Source organism: Mustela lutreola, chromosome 2 (genome assembly GCF_030435805.1).
Source record: "Mustela lutreola isolate mMusLut2 chromosome 2, mMusLut2.pri, whole genome shotgun sequence".
Lineage (NCBI taxonomy): Eukaryota > Metazoa > Chordata > Mammalia > Carnivora > Mustelidae > Mustela > Mustela lutreola.
This window is the reverse complement of record NC_081291.1, coordinates 87,856,924-87,871,820: the sequence shown is the minus strand read 5'-3', so window position 1 is coordinate 87,871,820 and position 14,897 is coordinate 87,856,924. Positions and strand designations below refer to the sequence as shown.

Genomic DNA, 14,897 nt, shown 5'->3' with positions numbered 1-14,897 from the left:
GTAACTTATTAGGAATCTCCATGCAAGGCTAATGAAATTACTAATGACAGAGATACAATATTTACTACAAAAGCAGGCAATAGCAATATTAAATGTTGCAGGTGACTGCCAAAACCCCAGATAATTATCTAGGGCACAGGCACTCACTGGCTGAGTGAGGAGGCGGGAGGAAGGGGAAGCTTTCATGTGAGCAGCTGTAATGATAATGTGTGCGAACCACTGATTTGTGGGAAGAATAATTAAAACTATCAAAGAGATCCAGCAAAAATAATGAGAAAAAATAAGAATACCTGGACAAATCTATGTAAGGATAGAGAACACCCAACACAAAAAAGTAACCTTAAAAGTTTCAAACAATTATTACAATTAATGACCAAATATTGTAAAGCTGACAGATATAAGTTCAATATGCATAAATTAATAGTATTTCTAGATGCTAGTAACAATTAGAAAATAAAATATAAGAAGTGATTTTTAAAATATCAAACATCAAATGTACAATTCTGCTATACCAAAAACTACAAAACATTGTTGAGAAAATTTACAAATGGTCTAAAATAATGGAAGGATATACAATGGTGATAGTTTTAAGACTCAATATTATAAATATACCAGTTTTTCCCAAATTAATCTGAATATTCAATGCAATGCCAATGCATATTCTAGTAGATGTGTGTTTATGTCTGTTGATGGGTGGGTGGGTGTGTGTGTATGTGTGTGTGTGTGTGTGTGAAAAATGACAAGACATTTCTAACAGCTAAAACTAGTCAAAGCAATTGTAAAGAAAAACAAAATTGGAAGATTTGCACTACAGATATCAAGATGCATTGTAACATTACAGCAATTAAGAAAGTGCATGATAGGGGCACCTGAGTGGCTCAGTCAGTTAAGCATCCACCTCTTGATTTCAGTTCAAGTCATGATCGAGGGTCCTGGGATTGAGCCCTGTGTTTGGTTCTGTGCTTAGCAGGGAATATACTTGAGATTCTAGCTCTCCCTCTGTCCCTCCCCTCTACTTTCTTCCTTTCTCTCTCTCTCAAATAATAAGTAAATCAAAAAAAAAAAAAAAAAAAAAAAAGAAAAGAAAAGAAAAGAAAGAAAGAAAGAAAGAAAGAAAGAAAAAGAGAAAGAAAGCACATGTTAGCTCAGGAACAGACTAATAAGACATGTGGAATAGAAGAGTTCAGAAATAGGCCCATGCACATATGGTCACTTTATTGTGACATAGGTGACATGCAGTGTGAAGGGGGAATGATGATTCTTTCAATAAAAGTTGCTGGGTCAAATGTATATCTGGGTATATCTGGGTGTTGAAAAACAACCTTGACAACTTCTAAAACTGTACATTAATATTAATTCCTCCTGGAGCCCTAATCACAAATGGATAAGTTGAACTACAGAATTTGTATTTATTAAAAAAAACATTATTTAAAGAGCATAAAGAGAGCCATAGCGTCGGAGACAGTATTTGCAAATATTTACCTGACAAAAGACTCTTACTTATTATATATAAAGACTGTCTACAAATCAGTAAGAGCAGACAATCCAAAAATGCATAGAAACCTTAAAGAGTACTTCACAAACAGATTTCCAGGCCATATAGACAATACAAATATAAAAAGGTGCTCAACATCATTCATCAAGGACATGTAAATTCAGATCAAAATTAGATAGCATTTATAGTCACTGGAATGCTACTCTTAAAAACAATGACAACCCAAGCGTCTGAGAGGATATGAAACATCTTGACTTCTATACAATCGATGGGATGCACGTGGTGCAAAAGTTTTGTTGATATCTACCAAAACAGAACATACTGGTACTCTGCCACTCAATGCTTCTACTTCTGAGTATTTATCCAATGGAATACTCATATATATATAGAGAGAGAGACAGAGACAGATAAATGATTGTACAAGCGTAATTGTAAGAATCTCAAACTGGAAATGCCCATTAGTAGGAGAATAAATAAGTACATTGTGAAGCCATTACTCAATACAGTACTTATACGGTCATGAGAATGAATGAATTCTCACATTACGCAACCACATGGATGAATCTTACTAACAATGCTAAGCAGAGAAGACAGATACCAAAAAGTACCTATTGCATGACTTTGTTTAGAGAAAGTTTGAAAGTAGGCAAAACTTATAGATTGCAATATAACTCACAACTGCTGTTAACTTTGGTAATGGGGCTGGTTAGTGTCTGTGAAGGGGACATAGGGAGGCCTGGGGTGCTGGTACTATCCTGTTTATTTATTGGGAGGGTGATTCACTTTAAGAAATCCCAATGAGCTGTATATTTAGTATTTGCATAGTTTTCTTGATGTGTTATTGATCTTAATTTTGCCGGGTAAAATTATAATAGATAGCTAAAAATAGTAACTACCATGTGTGGGATGATGGGAGGGTAGCTAATAGCTGAGTTCCCGCCTTTCATGTCAGGTTGTTTTTAAGGCTTGTCTTAATATGATGAGCCAAGCAATAGAAGTAAAGTTATGTTGTCTAAAATATTGGTGATAATTCACAAGACCTGAAATAAATGATTTTAAAAGATTGTCTTTGGGGCGTGGGGTGGGGGTGAAGGGATGGATTTGGGGCTGAACTATTCATATTACATTTTCTAAGCTAATTGCTTAGGATTAAAAAACTTTTTAAAGAAAGTATCAAATGACCAGAGGTTCACTTCAGTTCCATAAATATTTATGACACACTTACATTATGCCAGGCACTGTGCTAGATGCTGGGGAAACAAAAATGACTAAGACATGATATTTTCCTTCGAGGAGTTCACAGTTTAGTAATGGAAATAGGAACTTGGGCAGATGATGTTCTTTCTTTTTCCATTTTAATTTTTCCTATTATAATGCACATTTAGAAAAGACTGAAAAATCCACACAAAAATTAGAATTACATAAAATCCCATTACCAAAAGATAGTCTTTTCAGTCTTTTTATACATCTATAGCCCTCTTTTTGACAATATTTATATTAACTCTGCATATCATTTTTGCCATGAAACAAAAATGTATTAGAACATTTTCCCATTTCTTTAAAAGCTCTTCTATCATATTTAATAATGGCTAACTCATGGACACCTAACAAGTCAGCCCCCGTTGACAGGTCTGTTAGGCTAAGAGGTTAGATAAAACTTCCTAGTGAAGGTGACTCATCCCTGAGGACATGTCGCGTTTAAATGAGGCATTCTTGTCCCAAAAAAGGTAAAGTGAAATTCCTAACAGTTAAGGCTTTCCTTGGGTCCTCTCATCCTAAATATATTCTCCTGACATAATTTTATTGGACCCATATGGGCTATGGTGTTCACAAATTCAGGCTTTTTAAAGATGTATACACTGCCATTTGAATTTGTCATTTAGGAAATTGTTCTCATTCTGTTTTCTCTGCCATCTGCTATCCACAAGCCAGTGTACTCTAGCAGGCGTGGAAAATTCCAGGTCAGTGAGTAGGTGGGAAAGAGGAGGAAGGCAGCTAAGATTACCCAAAGCCTGAGCTCTGGTCTCCTTTTATATCAGGGGCCAACAGTCACGAAGGCCCTGCAAAATGGTTGGTGGAAGAACTCAGCAAGGGTGTTATACCTCAGGAGAGCAGTGTGGCCTGCAATGCAGAGAGAGAAGTGAAGAGGGGTAAAAGGGGGGAGAGGGGAGGGAAGAGCGGGGGAGGGAAGAGAAATGGGAAAGGAAAGGAGAAGACAAAGAGGAAGAAAAAGGAGACAAAGAAAAAGAAAGCCAGGCAAAGCTCTAAGAGTGTACTTTCATTTAAGGTCTCTTGACTTTCTTCTGAGACCCCAATTATGGAGCTTCCTCCCAAGACCTAATGTTAAGACGAGATTTTACAAAATGCATTTGATACAACATTCCTACACAAAGCAGAGGAGCCTCCCACACACTCAGCAGCAGCCCTAGCATGCTACTTTAAGAATTATATACATCAGATTTGCTAGGAGTAAAAGGAAAAGTGAATGATGACTTCCAAAGTGACCTGGATTTTGCAATTCTGGAGTCAAACTGCCATAGCAGATGGGATGATTTGGCCTGACAGTTCTATTCACTCTTTGCCCGTGTGAGAGTGATAACCGGGACAGAGAAGCAGAATAACTATGAAAACTGAAAAATTATGGGAGTTGGGGGTTTTATTTTTTAACTACTTATATGAGAAGTATTTGCCTCTGCTGAAATGCGACTGTGAAATTATGGTGACTCAGATGCAGACGAGGACTTTCCAACAACACTGAGAATGCTACAATTAATCCAGTAATTCATTTTATTGATAATGTACAATTAGGATGCTAAATGATCTGAACATATTACTTCTCTTACTTTAAGTGCTTTACACACATTATAATTAAGCAAAGCAAAGTTAAAATCATACACATAATTAAGGAAAGCAGTGTTAAAATAAATGAAATAAAATTGTTCTCAGTCCTCAGTTTAGTCTCCATGAAAGACTATTTTATACTTTTACAGATGGTAGGGCTTCCAAAGACTGAGCCCATAAGTATATTAACGGAGCCCGAAACTGATGTTTAATTTCTTTGACTTGGAGCGGAACTGTTTGCTTTCTTTGCTGAGTGTTTACCTTAAATAGAGGTCTCTCCTTCCAAACAAAGTACTTGACATCAGAACTACTATGCTTTAACAAACATACAGAAGAATGGACCTCTATTTATATTTATTATTATTTTTTAATAAACATATAATGTATTTTTATCCCCAGGGGTACAGGTCTGTGAATTACCAGGTTTACACACTTCACAGCACTCACCATAGCACATACCCTCCCCAATGTCCATAACCGCACCCCCCTCTCCCACCCTCCCTCCCCCCAGCAACCCTCAGTTTGTTTTGTGAGATTAAGGGTCACTTATGGTTTGTCTCCCTCCCAATCCCATCGTGTTTCATTTATTCTTCTCCTACTCCCTTAAACCCCCCATGTTGCACCTCCACTTCCTCATATCAGGGAGATCATATGATAGTTGTCTTTCGCTGCTTGACTTATTTCGCTAAGCATAATACCCTCTAGTTCCATCCGCATCATCACAAATGGCAAGATTTCATTTCTTTTGATGGCTGCATAGTATTCCATTGTGTATATATACCACATCTTCTTGATCCATTCATCTGTTGATGGATATACCAAGAGCCATTCAACACTAAGTTATTAGGCAATATACAGTTTTCTTGGAATAGTTTTCACCTGTTGGGAGACATTGATTTTTGAAAATTTAGGGAGAATATATACTTATGTTTGTATGGAGCAGGCATACAGCATTAAATATTCCTTGAATTTCTTTCATCGAGAAGTTATTTCCACTAAAACCACTCTTAAATACTTAAGAGGTTACTGGAAAATCAACTGAGTCCTTTCCCCATATTTTATGCCATTGAGTGTGTTGAAAATTTGCAATTATGCTTTCCACTCTCACGGGAATAATGGACATAAATTGAGTGCCCACTGATTTTCACACAAAATATTGGACACTTTTAAATATATATATATATTAACTCCTTAGATCTCAAAAAAGCCCTGTGAGTAAGGTACTACTATGCCCATTTATACATTAGGAAACTGCACCCATGAGAATTATACGTCTTCCCAAGTTCACAGTTAGGAAATGCCAAAATCAGGTTTCGAATCCTGAGCTGTCTGATTCTGAAGTCCATATTCTCTCTGCAACATTATATTCCTCCTGTATATCACCCTAAGTTTAACCCCATTCTAGTAACTTTTCAAAAATGCTGAGGGCCTCTTTATGGTTACCACCTTTATAGGCGTGGTTACCGTATCTTCCATAGAGAAATGATGATATAGAACCAGAAAGAATTTTCATTCCAGTGTTAGATTAGATTGCAGATAGCATGCCAGTGGTCGCTAATTTCTGGCAAATGCAGAGGCAAGAAAGAATTTTATTTGGGGCTACCTTGAAATAGGACGAAGATTCAGGAAAATAGATGCAGTGATATATTGACACATTTACAGTAATGTATCCATTTTGATGCTAAGAAACTTTAACAGATCTCCTTGGACATTGAGATTTTGGTACAGGGACAGTTTGATGGATCTTAATAGACAAAATACTAAATTTTTAGTCTTTTTTTTTTTTTAAACCAAAAGCTGTTAAAACAGATGATTTCACCGAACCCCTGAGCTTACCTCATTGTCAATCCTGTCCAGGATGGGGTTCAGGGCTGAAATCTGAATATCACTGAAAGCTGATCTGCCCGTAAATGTAACTATACCTAGCTCTCAACTCTCACAGTGCCACAGCCCCAGGTGGGTCCAAGGCCTTCTTGGACTCTCTGCTGGTGTCCGCAGAGGCCATTCTGATTCTGCTTGGCTAACAATTAGTACAAATTCTTGTCCTACCTTTTCTGACTTTAAAGTAGTTGACCACTCCTTACAATGGGAAATTCCTAGAAATCACTTTTTTTCCCAGTAGAAGACCCATCTCCAAACCACAGCAACTCTTGAGTTCTTGTGAACAAAGTCTTCTATCCAATTATAATTTGGTGGTTTTCTGAGAAAGGGGAAGTCTCAGCAAGAAAGTGGGGATTAAATACTCTCTGAGAAATCTCATCGAAACAGAGTCATACACACACACACACACACACACACACACACACACACCATCTGGCTCCTCTCAGAATGGCAAAGAGGACTCTAAGTAGAATAACTGTTTTTCTCTATGAATGCATTTGTTTCTTTAATGGCCTCAGATTTTCTGATAGCTCCCTTAAAATGTAAGTGACACAGAGCTGAAGCAAGGCTGGTGATGAAAGCCATAGGAATCTCAGCTTCTGCTTGCTCAGAAAATCCTCAATTACGTTTCTAGCAATTTTCTCCATACCTTTATTGATCAAAATGTGTTATATTTAATATCTGAAAACTCATTTTAAGTGATGACTTAGGGGAAAGACGAATAAAGTTTAACTGGTTTTAATAGACTTATTAAGATTTTATTTATTTATTTTTGAGTGTGTGCATGCACGCACAAATGGGGGATTTGTGGAAGAGGGGAGGAAGAGAGACAAGCAGACTGTGCTGAGGGCAGAGCCCATTAGGGCTGTCCTGACCCTGAGGTCATGACCTGAGCCAAAAATCAAGAGTCAGACACATAACTGACTGAGACACCCAGGCACCCCGCTAATAGACTTGGTTTTTTAAAATGTATTTGTTATTATGATAACCATTGAACTATAACTTCATAGCTTATTTTATGAGATTATATTAAAATTATTTTCTCATGGCCATTAAACTATACTTAACTTTAAAATAATTTAGATGCAAAAAGTACAAAATTAAAGTTTATCATAGCCAGAAAAGCTGCTGACAGAATAAGTGTGAGTCAGAGGGGCCTCTTTTGTCTATTACTGAGTATTCTTAAAAGGTGTTTTTACTCGATCAAGCCATCTGGATTCAAATGACTGCATTGGGATGCCCTCTGACAGAGTAGTATACCAAAACAGCTGTACCAACATGGCCACATAAGCATCCTCCGCTGAATTCAGGATACATGAACTGTAATTCTAGACTTAGATTTTCCATCCTAGTTCTTTCCCATGTATGCTGTGTTGTCCTCTCTAGCTTTGATGCATGCCCTGGTGTTTGGAAACGTGACGGCGATCATACAGAGGATGTATTCCAGATGGTCCCTCTATCACACTAGAACTAAGGATCTGAAGGACTTCATACGGGTCCATCACCTGCCCCAGCAGCTCAAGCAGAGGATGCTCGAATATTTCCAAACAACCTGGTCAGTCAACAATGGAATAGATTCAAATGAGGTAATGTTCACTTCACATGTCGAAGTTTTCAGGCAGAACGCACATATTCTTAGGTAAAAGCAAGGTGCTCTAATGCAGGTTTCAGAAGAGAAGTACACACCCACCAACTTCTTTATCTCCAATTTTTAGTCCCTCATGAAACTCAGTCCATCTTCTTTCATCTGCTTCGGCTTATGTTTTCATGATGCCACTTTGGATGGACCAATGTATTACACTGACTTATACTTCGGTCGGTGGGTGGTCTTTCATTCTCATTTACCATCTTTGGAGGAACCAGTCAATTCTTGGAACCACTAAATTGTGTCAAGTTGGATTATTAGATTAACCAAGTTACTGGGTGCCTTTAAAACGAACAAAGTGAGAAAGCATACGTCTTCCGGCACATATGTTATTTGTGGACTTCCAGCAATACCCCAGACCACTACTGTAAGAAAAGTATCCTATAAATAAAGCAACCTGCTACAATTACACTGTCATTCACACTTCTGAGCAATTATTTGGTTTCTCCTCTCTTGACACAATCATGATGCTAGAGGAAACACCAGGGCATCCAAATTCCATATCTTCTGTCCTGAGAGAGAGTCTTTGTGAGAAGCAAGTCACAAGAAGCCATATATTTTCCTTCTAGAGTCTTCTATTAATTTATCCTAGTTCTCCAGACTTATTATCAGCTGATTTTTTCAGTAGAACCTAACCGGGGTCACAATCACTGAATAATCGCCCCAGGGTTGAATAGACATATACTTCCCCTTCTGTACTCTGGTTGGTCAAACAGTGGAAAGAACACCCCTCTTCTCTTACAGAGTAAATCAATCAGACCGGACTTACCCCAGCTTGATTTCTCCTTTCATCTTGACAGCTTTTGAAAGACTTTCCGGACGAGTTGCGTTCTGACATCACTATGCACTTGAACAAGGAAATCTTGCAGTTGTCCCTCTTTGAGTGTGCCAGCCGGGGCTGCCTCAGGTCTCTGTCTCTGCACATCAAAACCTCTTTCTGTGCTCCGGGGGAGTATCTGCTGCGTCAAGGAGATGCTTTGCAGGCCATCTACTTTGTATGCTCAGGCTCCATGGAAGTTCTTAAAGACAGCATGGTGCTGGCTATTCTTGGTAGGTCTGAGTTGAAAAGGTTCATGAAATGTTGCCCTAGAGCATAAGTTAAGAAGAGAAAATGGGGGGAGGGGTACTGCTCCTGTAAGAAAATTCTGGATGAATATATGGGATTAGGATGATTCTTTAAGTGGATTTAATTTGCCAACTGTTTATTATTAATTATTATGCCACATACTGAGTTTACACTGTTCTGTTACATCCAGTATATCATTTCATTCTTGTTAAAAATCCAGTAGTATGGATCTTAACCCATTTTTAGAAATAAATAAATAAATAGTATTTTAGTTAACTTAATTTGTCCCAAATAACATAATAAGAAAATGAACACAGTGCTTTCTGATTCCTCAAGCCAAATTATTGGTCATGATATCTGCTGCCTTTTGGTGAAATAGCTGGTCAATTTTAAGAGGGCGTTCCATATTTTTGTGGAGAACAAATTCAGAGAAGAACATAAAAATTATTTTATCTGGACTAGAGTAGTGCAAAAATGATTATGCATTGAGAATAAGCTCTCATGACAGTAACTGATCCCATATTGTCAAGATGATCACAAGCTTTTTTTTCCTTTCTCAAAGAAATTCCACAGAATAGTCTGTGAAGATTTTGTACCACAAAGTTGACTCCCATCTATTAAGACATAATTGGTTTCCATTGAAATATAAGGTCAGCTGACAAAAATGACAAAAATGGTAGAGTTAGGGGCGCCTGGGTGGCTCAGTGGGTTAAGCCGCTGCCTTCGGCTCAGGTCATGATCTCAGGGTCCTGGGATCGAGTGCGGCGTCGGGCTCTCTGCTCAGCAGGGAGCCTGCTTCCTTCTCTCTCTCTCTGCCTGCCTCTCCGTGTACTTGTAATTTCTCTCTGTCAAATAAATAAATAAAATCTTTAAAAAAAAATGGTAGAGTTAATGTAGAAAAATTCCTACTTACATTTTTACGTCTACTTAAAGATTTTATTTATTAATTTGACAGAGAGAAATCACAAGTAGACGGAGAGGCAGCCAGAGAGAGAGAGAGAGAGAGGGAAGCAGGCTCCCTGCTGAGCAGAGAGCCAGATGCGGGACTCGATCCCACGACTCTGAGATCATGACCTGAGCCGAAGGCAGCGGCTTAACCCACTGAGCCACCCAGACGCCCATGTGTACTTCTTTTAAAATCACTCTCTCTTGTTTGTTGGTTCATTCAACTAATCTTTATTGAAGGCCTAAGAATGTGTCAGGTTGTGGCCTAAACAATAAATACATTTTGAAAACCAATGGAGTATATCAATTTTAGGATTTGTGTAAATTCAAAGAGGCTAATTTATTTTTAAGTCATTTAAGTACTAAGATTTATAGACAACTTAACCATTTATAAAACATGTTTACATATGGGGTCTTATTTAAGCCTTTCTAATACAAAGAGACAGACGAGAGTGGTATTTTCTCTATTTTTCCAAAGTCAAAGCTAACCTAGGTCTTTTGACTCTGTCTCCAGTGCTCTTTCCACCTCTAAGTGATGCCTCTTATTCTATATAATCATTATAAACCTGCTATCACTGATTCTAGTTCATAAGCTTCAAGACAGATTATACTTTGGGAAAAGGGAAGAGAACTAAAATGTATTGAATCCCTAATATGACCCAGGTGTTTTATGTCCATTATCCAATTTAAATACCGTTCCCTGGTGGGGTTAGGTTGGTGTGATGATCCCTGATTAAAGGTGAAGTGGTGGAGGTTAGTGAATAGTGAAATACCCATGGCCTTTTCATTGCTTCATATTCACTCAGTTTGCTATGTCAATAGGCAGACTATAAAACTGGGGGAAATGTAGGGCTTATCTTTTATTTTTTTTTAAAAAGATTTTATTTATTTATTTGAGAGAGACGGAGAGCACAAGCAGGGGAGAGGCAGAGGGAGAAGGAGAAGCAGGCTGAGCAGAGAGCCTGGCTCCTGGCTCGATCCCAGGACCGGGATCATGACCTGAGCCAAAGGCAGACACCTAACACACTGAGCCACCCAGGCGCCCCGGGCTTGTCTTTTAAAGCTTTGGCTCATTTCTTGACTCACCCTCTTATGTTTTTTCTCCTTAACAGAAAGGTTGGATGGGGAGGTGGGGGGTAAAGGGCTAGGGCAATTGGGTGATAGGCATTCAGGAGGGCACTTGATGTGATGAGCACTCGGTGTTACATGCAACTGATGAATCACTAAATTCTATCCCTGAAACTAGTAATATACTAAATGTTAACTAAATTGAATTTAAATTAAAAAAAAATTTTTTTTTTAAAGTACGGAGTAGTGACTGACAGTTTATTTTCAGTTTGGCCTGTTCATTATCAATGTCAGAACGAGGCTCTGTGTGTGTGTTTTTAAAAGGAGAGTTTAAGGGACACCTGGGTGGCTCAGTGGTTAAAGCCTCTGCCTTCAGCTCAGGTCATGATCCCAGGGCCCTGGGATCGAGCCTTGCATCGGGCTCTCTGCTCAGCAGGGAGCCTGCCTCCTCCTCTCTCTCTCTCTGCCTGCCTCTCTGCCTACTTGTGAAATGTCTGTCAAATAAATAAAAATCTAAAAAAAAAAATAAAATAAAAAAATAAATAAATAAAAGAAGAATTTAACATTCCTGCTCACTTATCAACTTTGTAAAGTTCACAGCTATTCTATTATTTTGTAATTCTAAATTAAAATTGACATTCATTTCTAAACTTGCTTCAAAAACTCATCTTTAATCATGAAATACTTTTCCATGGGTTTCCTTAGGACCATGTCAGTTTTATAGTCTGCCTATTTACATAGCTTGGTTTTAAGAGGGCATAGAGTTATCTTTCCAAAACTATGTCATTTGATATGCTTGTAAGCAAAAGTAATGTACTATGTTTAAATATATATATTTAACCTGCAATCTGGGTTTTTTCCCCATAATCTTGGTATTATTTTTACATTCAGTAACTAGCAACAATTCTAGGAATGAAATATGAAGGTATCGTCCATGACATTAGAACATAATAGGTACAAATTCAATGACTTCTAGGTAATTAACATTGTTTGTAATACATAATTCAGCTGGATTTTTTATTAAAAAAAATTCTACTCACAGCTGAAAGATTTAATTCATTGCCTTTTGCTCTTGGTCCCAATTTCCTCCACAGATTATGATTTTCATGATTAACATTTTCACATCTTCATTTCTACTATGTCGAACATCAAAAGTGATTTAAATGCATATTGCCACATGACCATTCTAAATACTCGTATGTGATATTGGGACTAAACCCAAACAAGGATAACAAATTATTCATATTTTTTCTCTGTGATTAACATTATTTCAATGGAGATTGACTATTTTACTTTCCCCATGGTAATATTGTTTTATAGGGCCAATTAAAATCAATACTGACTTTGGTAAACTTGAGCACGTGGCTTCACATTGGATCTGTAGATATTTAATACATATTCACTGTGCCAACAAAATGAATTAATATATAATGTTGTAGGGAAGAAGAATCACCAAACAGCTGTCAAGCCATAACTTATTCAAGCAATTCAGTTGTCCAGTCAATACATGAAGACATTTCTTAATCTGATGCCTGGGGATTCATTTGCCTTATACACTTTTATTTCATGTCCTGGTAATTGTGTTTTTCTACCAATTTCTTCATTGTTGTTTAAAAGAAAGTGACAAAGCACTGATAAATGTGCTCTTCACAATGGTATTAGTCTATCTAATTATAATTAAACCTGTTATTGCTCTAAGTTGGATGGTTTGCTGATGCACCCCATCAGCTTCCCCTTCCCCAAAACCTTCTCCCGCCCCGTAGAAGAGTAACTTGTTAGCAAATACCAGTAATAGAATTCTGAAAAATGGGGATAGTAAGAGACCACAGAAGTCTTTCTCTTCTTTTAGAAATAAGGATACTGAGACCTAGAGTAAATAAGAAACTTTGATCAAAGTCCTAAATCTAGGTTAGGAGAAATCCACAAGACTGGAAAATCAGGGAGGGTAGAGACCAGTGCACACATGCTGGGGCTCAACACGAGTTCCGGTTTGCATGTCAATGCTTCATAAATACTTGCTAAATGAATGAATAAGCAGATTCTTTCTAAAGTGCCAAGGTTGGCAAGATGTTGGTGGTGTTTTTATAGCTGGGGTCACTGTGACTTAAATAGCCATGCTGTGGTCACCCAAGGTATGGAAGTATGTAGACCCTACAGTCATTCCGAACACCAGTTGCTTAAGAGAAAATATAAATGCATTTTGTAGCAAGACATCACATCATGATAACTCTCCTTAGATATACAAATTTCAAAACTGGCTATATTCAAAGCATCCTGGGTATATTTACATCTTACATCGGTACCTGGCTGCGTTTTTGAGCGCCAATTTAGATTTCTAACAAAATGTATAAGAAACAAGATTGCCAAGTTTAGCAGTATAGGTGGACAACAATAGATCCAACTTGAATCCTTTAGCACCACGTGGTTGTACAGTCCCTGACCATCTGTAAGTGCAGATTTTAGTCCTTTTTTCCTTTGGCCAAATAGGCTCATCTTCAAGGTTTGAATTTAATGTTATTTCAGAGATAATACTCAGATGTAATTCAATAATTTTTAAATGCCCCATTTTTATCTGTTACATATTTATGAATATTTCAAGTATTCATGGTTAATTTGGCATGTTTCCTTTTCCTGTGAAATTCAATAAAACGGAATTTTATTGAAGTCTGCTACAATTCAGAGGCTTTCCTTCCAGAAATGCTGGGCACAATAAAAAATAAAAATTTGTAAGTTAAAAAATGAACTGAATGGGGGAAAGGACAATTTGTTCGATACGGTTCCTAAGATACTCTTTCCTTGGTGGTTTCTCTGTGGGTCCATAGTTGGTTGTTGATTCCCTGTTGAGATGGAGCAAAGCAGCCATTAAGAAAATAATAATAAAATTTCAAGCCCAGGCAGGAGGACAAAGCCAAGAAACTCCCAAGTCGTAGCCATGAATCTCATGCCAGTGTCCTCTGTGAACGCAGGTCATACTACTTCCGCGGCGAACCTTGGTTTGTCTGAGGATGGAATGGATTTTCTTTCACGTATCTCACACGGATGCCGAGTGAATTAATGGCTGTGTCTAAAATAAATTCGAGGGACGTCTGGGTGGCTCAGTGGGTTAAAGCCTCTGCCTTCAGCTCAGGTCATGATCTCAGGGACCTGGGATCAGCCCCGCATTGGGCTCTCTGCTCAGCAGGGAGCCTGCTTCCTCCTCTCTCTCTGCCTGCCTCTCTGCCTAGTTGTATCTTTCTCCGTCAAATAAATAAATAAAATCTTTCCAAAAAATGAAATAAAATAAAATATCTGAAGCTGCAATCATCTTTGTTAGCTCTTACATTGATGTTCACCTTCCTGCTAGTTTAAATGGATTCAAATGAACCCAAAGACTTTAAAGATTCAAATACATTGTCCGATATGATCTAATCAGCAAACTCAAGGAAGCAAGCTAGTTCCCAGATGGAGGAATCCAGCCTCGGACTGAGAGGCGGCAGCATTTTAGGGCAAATAGCAGGGGTGCTGGGTGAGGTGTGGGTGCGGGTGGCAAAGTGGTAGTGGGTTTCTCTCCTTGCAGTGGCGCAAGCCGAGACCTCATAGTTTTTATTTGTGTGCTTTCGTTTTTGATGGGGAAATTGGCCTTTTGCGCTGTCACAGAGTGACAGAAGTATGGTTGTGTTTCACATTTCATTTGGTAGGTTTCACCGTCCTCGAAGTCCCCTACCTCTCTGTGCCCCACCTTGTTCTGAGGCGAGGGAGGGACGGCACATCCTCCCTCCTCACCCTCTCTCTTGTAAGAGGTGTTGGAGGTAAATGAAAGAACCTGAGTACTAGCAAGCTGATAATGAAGTTATTATTGTGTTAGAATCAAAATTACTAATACACATTTTCATGGTCTTCTACAGCGCCCCCCCCCCAATTGGAGCCATTATTATTTCTCCTGAGTAGTTGAGGCAACTGTGACAAAAATGTCAACT

The 14,897-nt window shown here is 38.2% G+C and overlaps 1 protein-coding gene across 1 annotated transcript in view; it reads left to right on the top strand.

Moving 5' to 3' along the window:
• Positions 1–14,897, top strand: part of KCNH8 (potassium voltage-gated channel subfamily H member 8) — a 384,883-nt gene that overhangs the window by 304,271 nt on the left and 65,715 nt on the right. The window contains exons 9-10 of the mRNA XM_059162514.1: positions 7,604–7,803; positions 8,663–8,912. Coding sequence (XP_059018497.1) covers positions 7,604–7,803; positions 8,663–8,912 — 450 coding nt within the window. The remainder of the gene's footprint in view (positions 1–7,603; positions 7,804–8,662; positions 8,913–14,897) is intronic.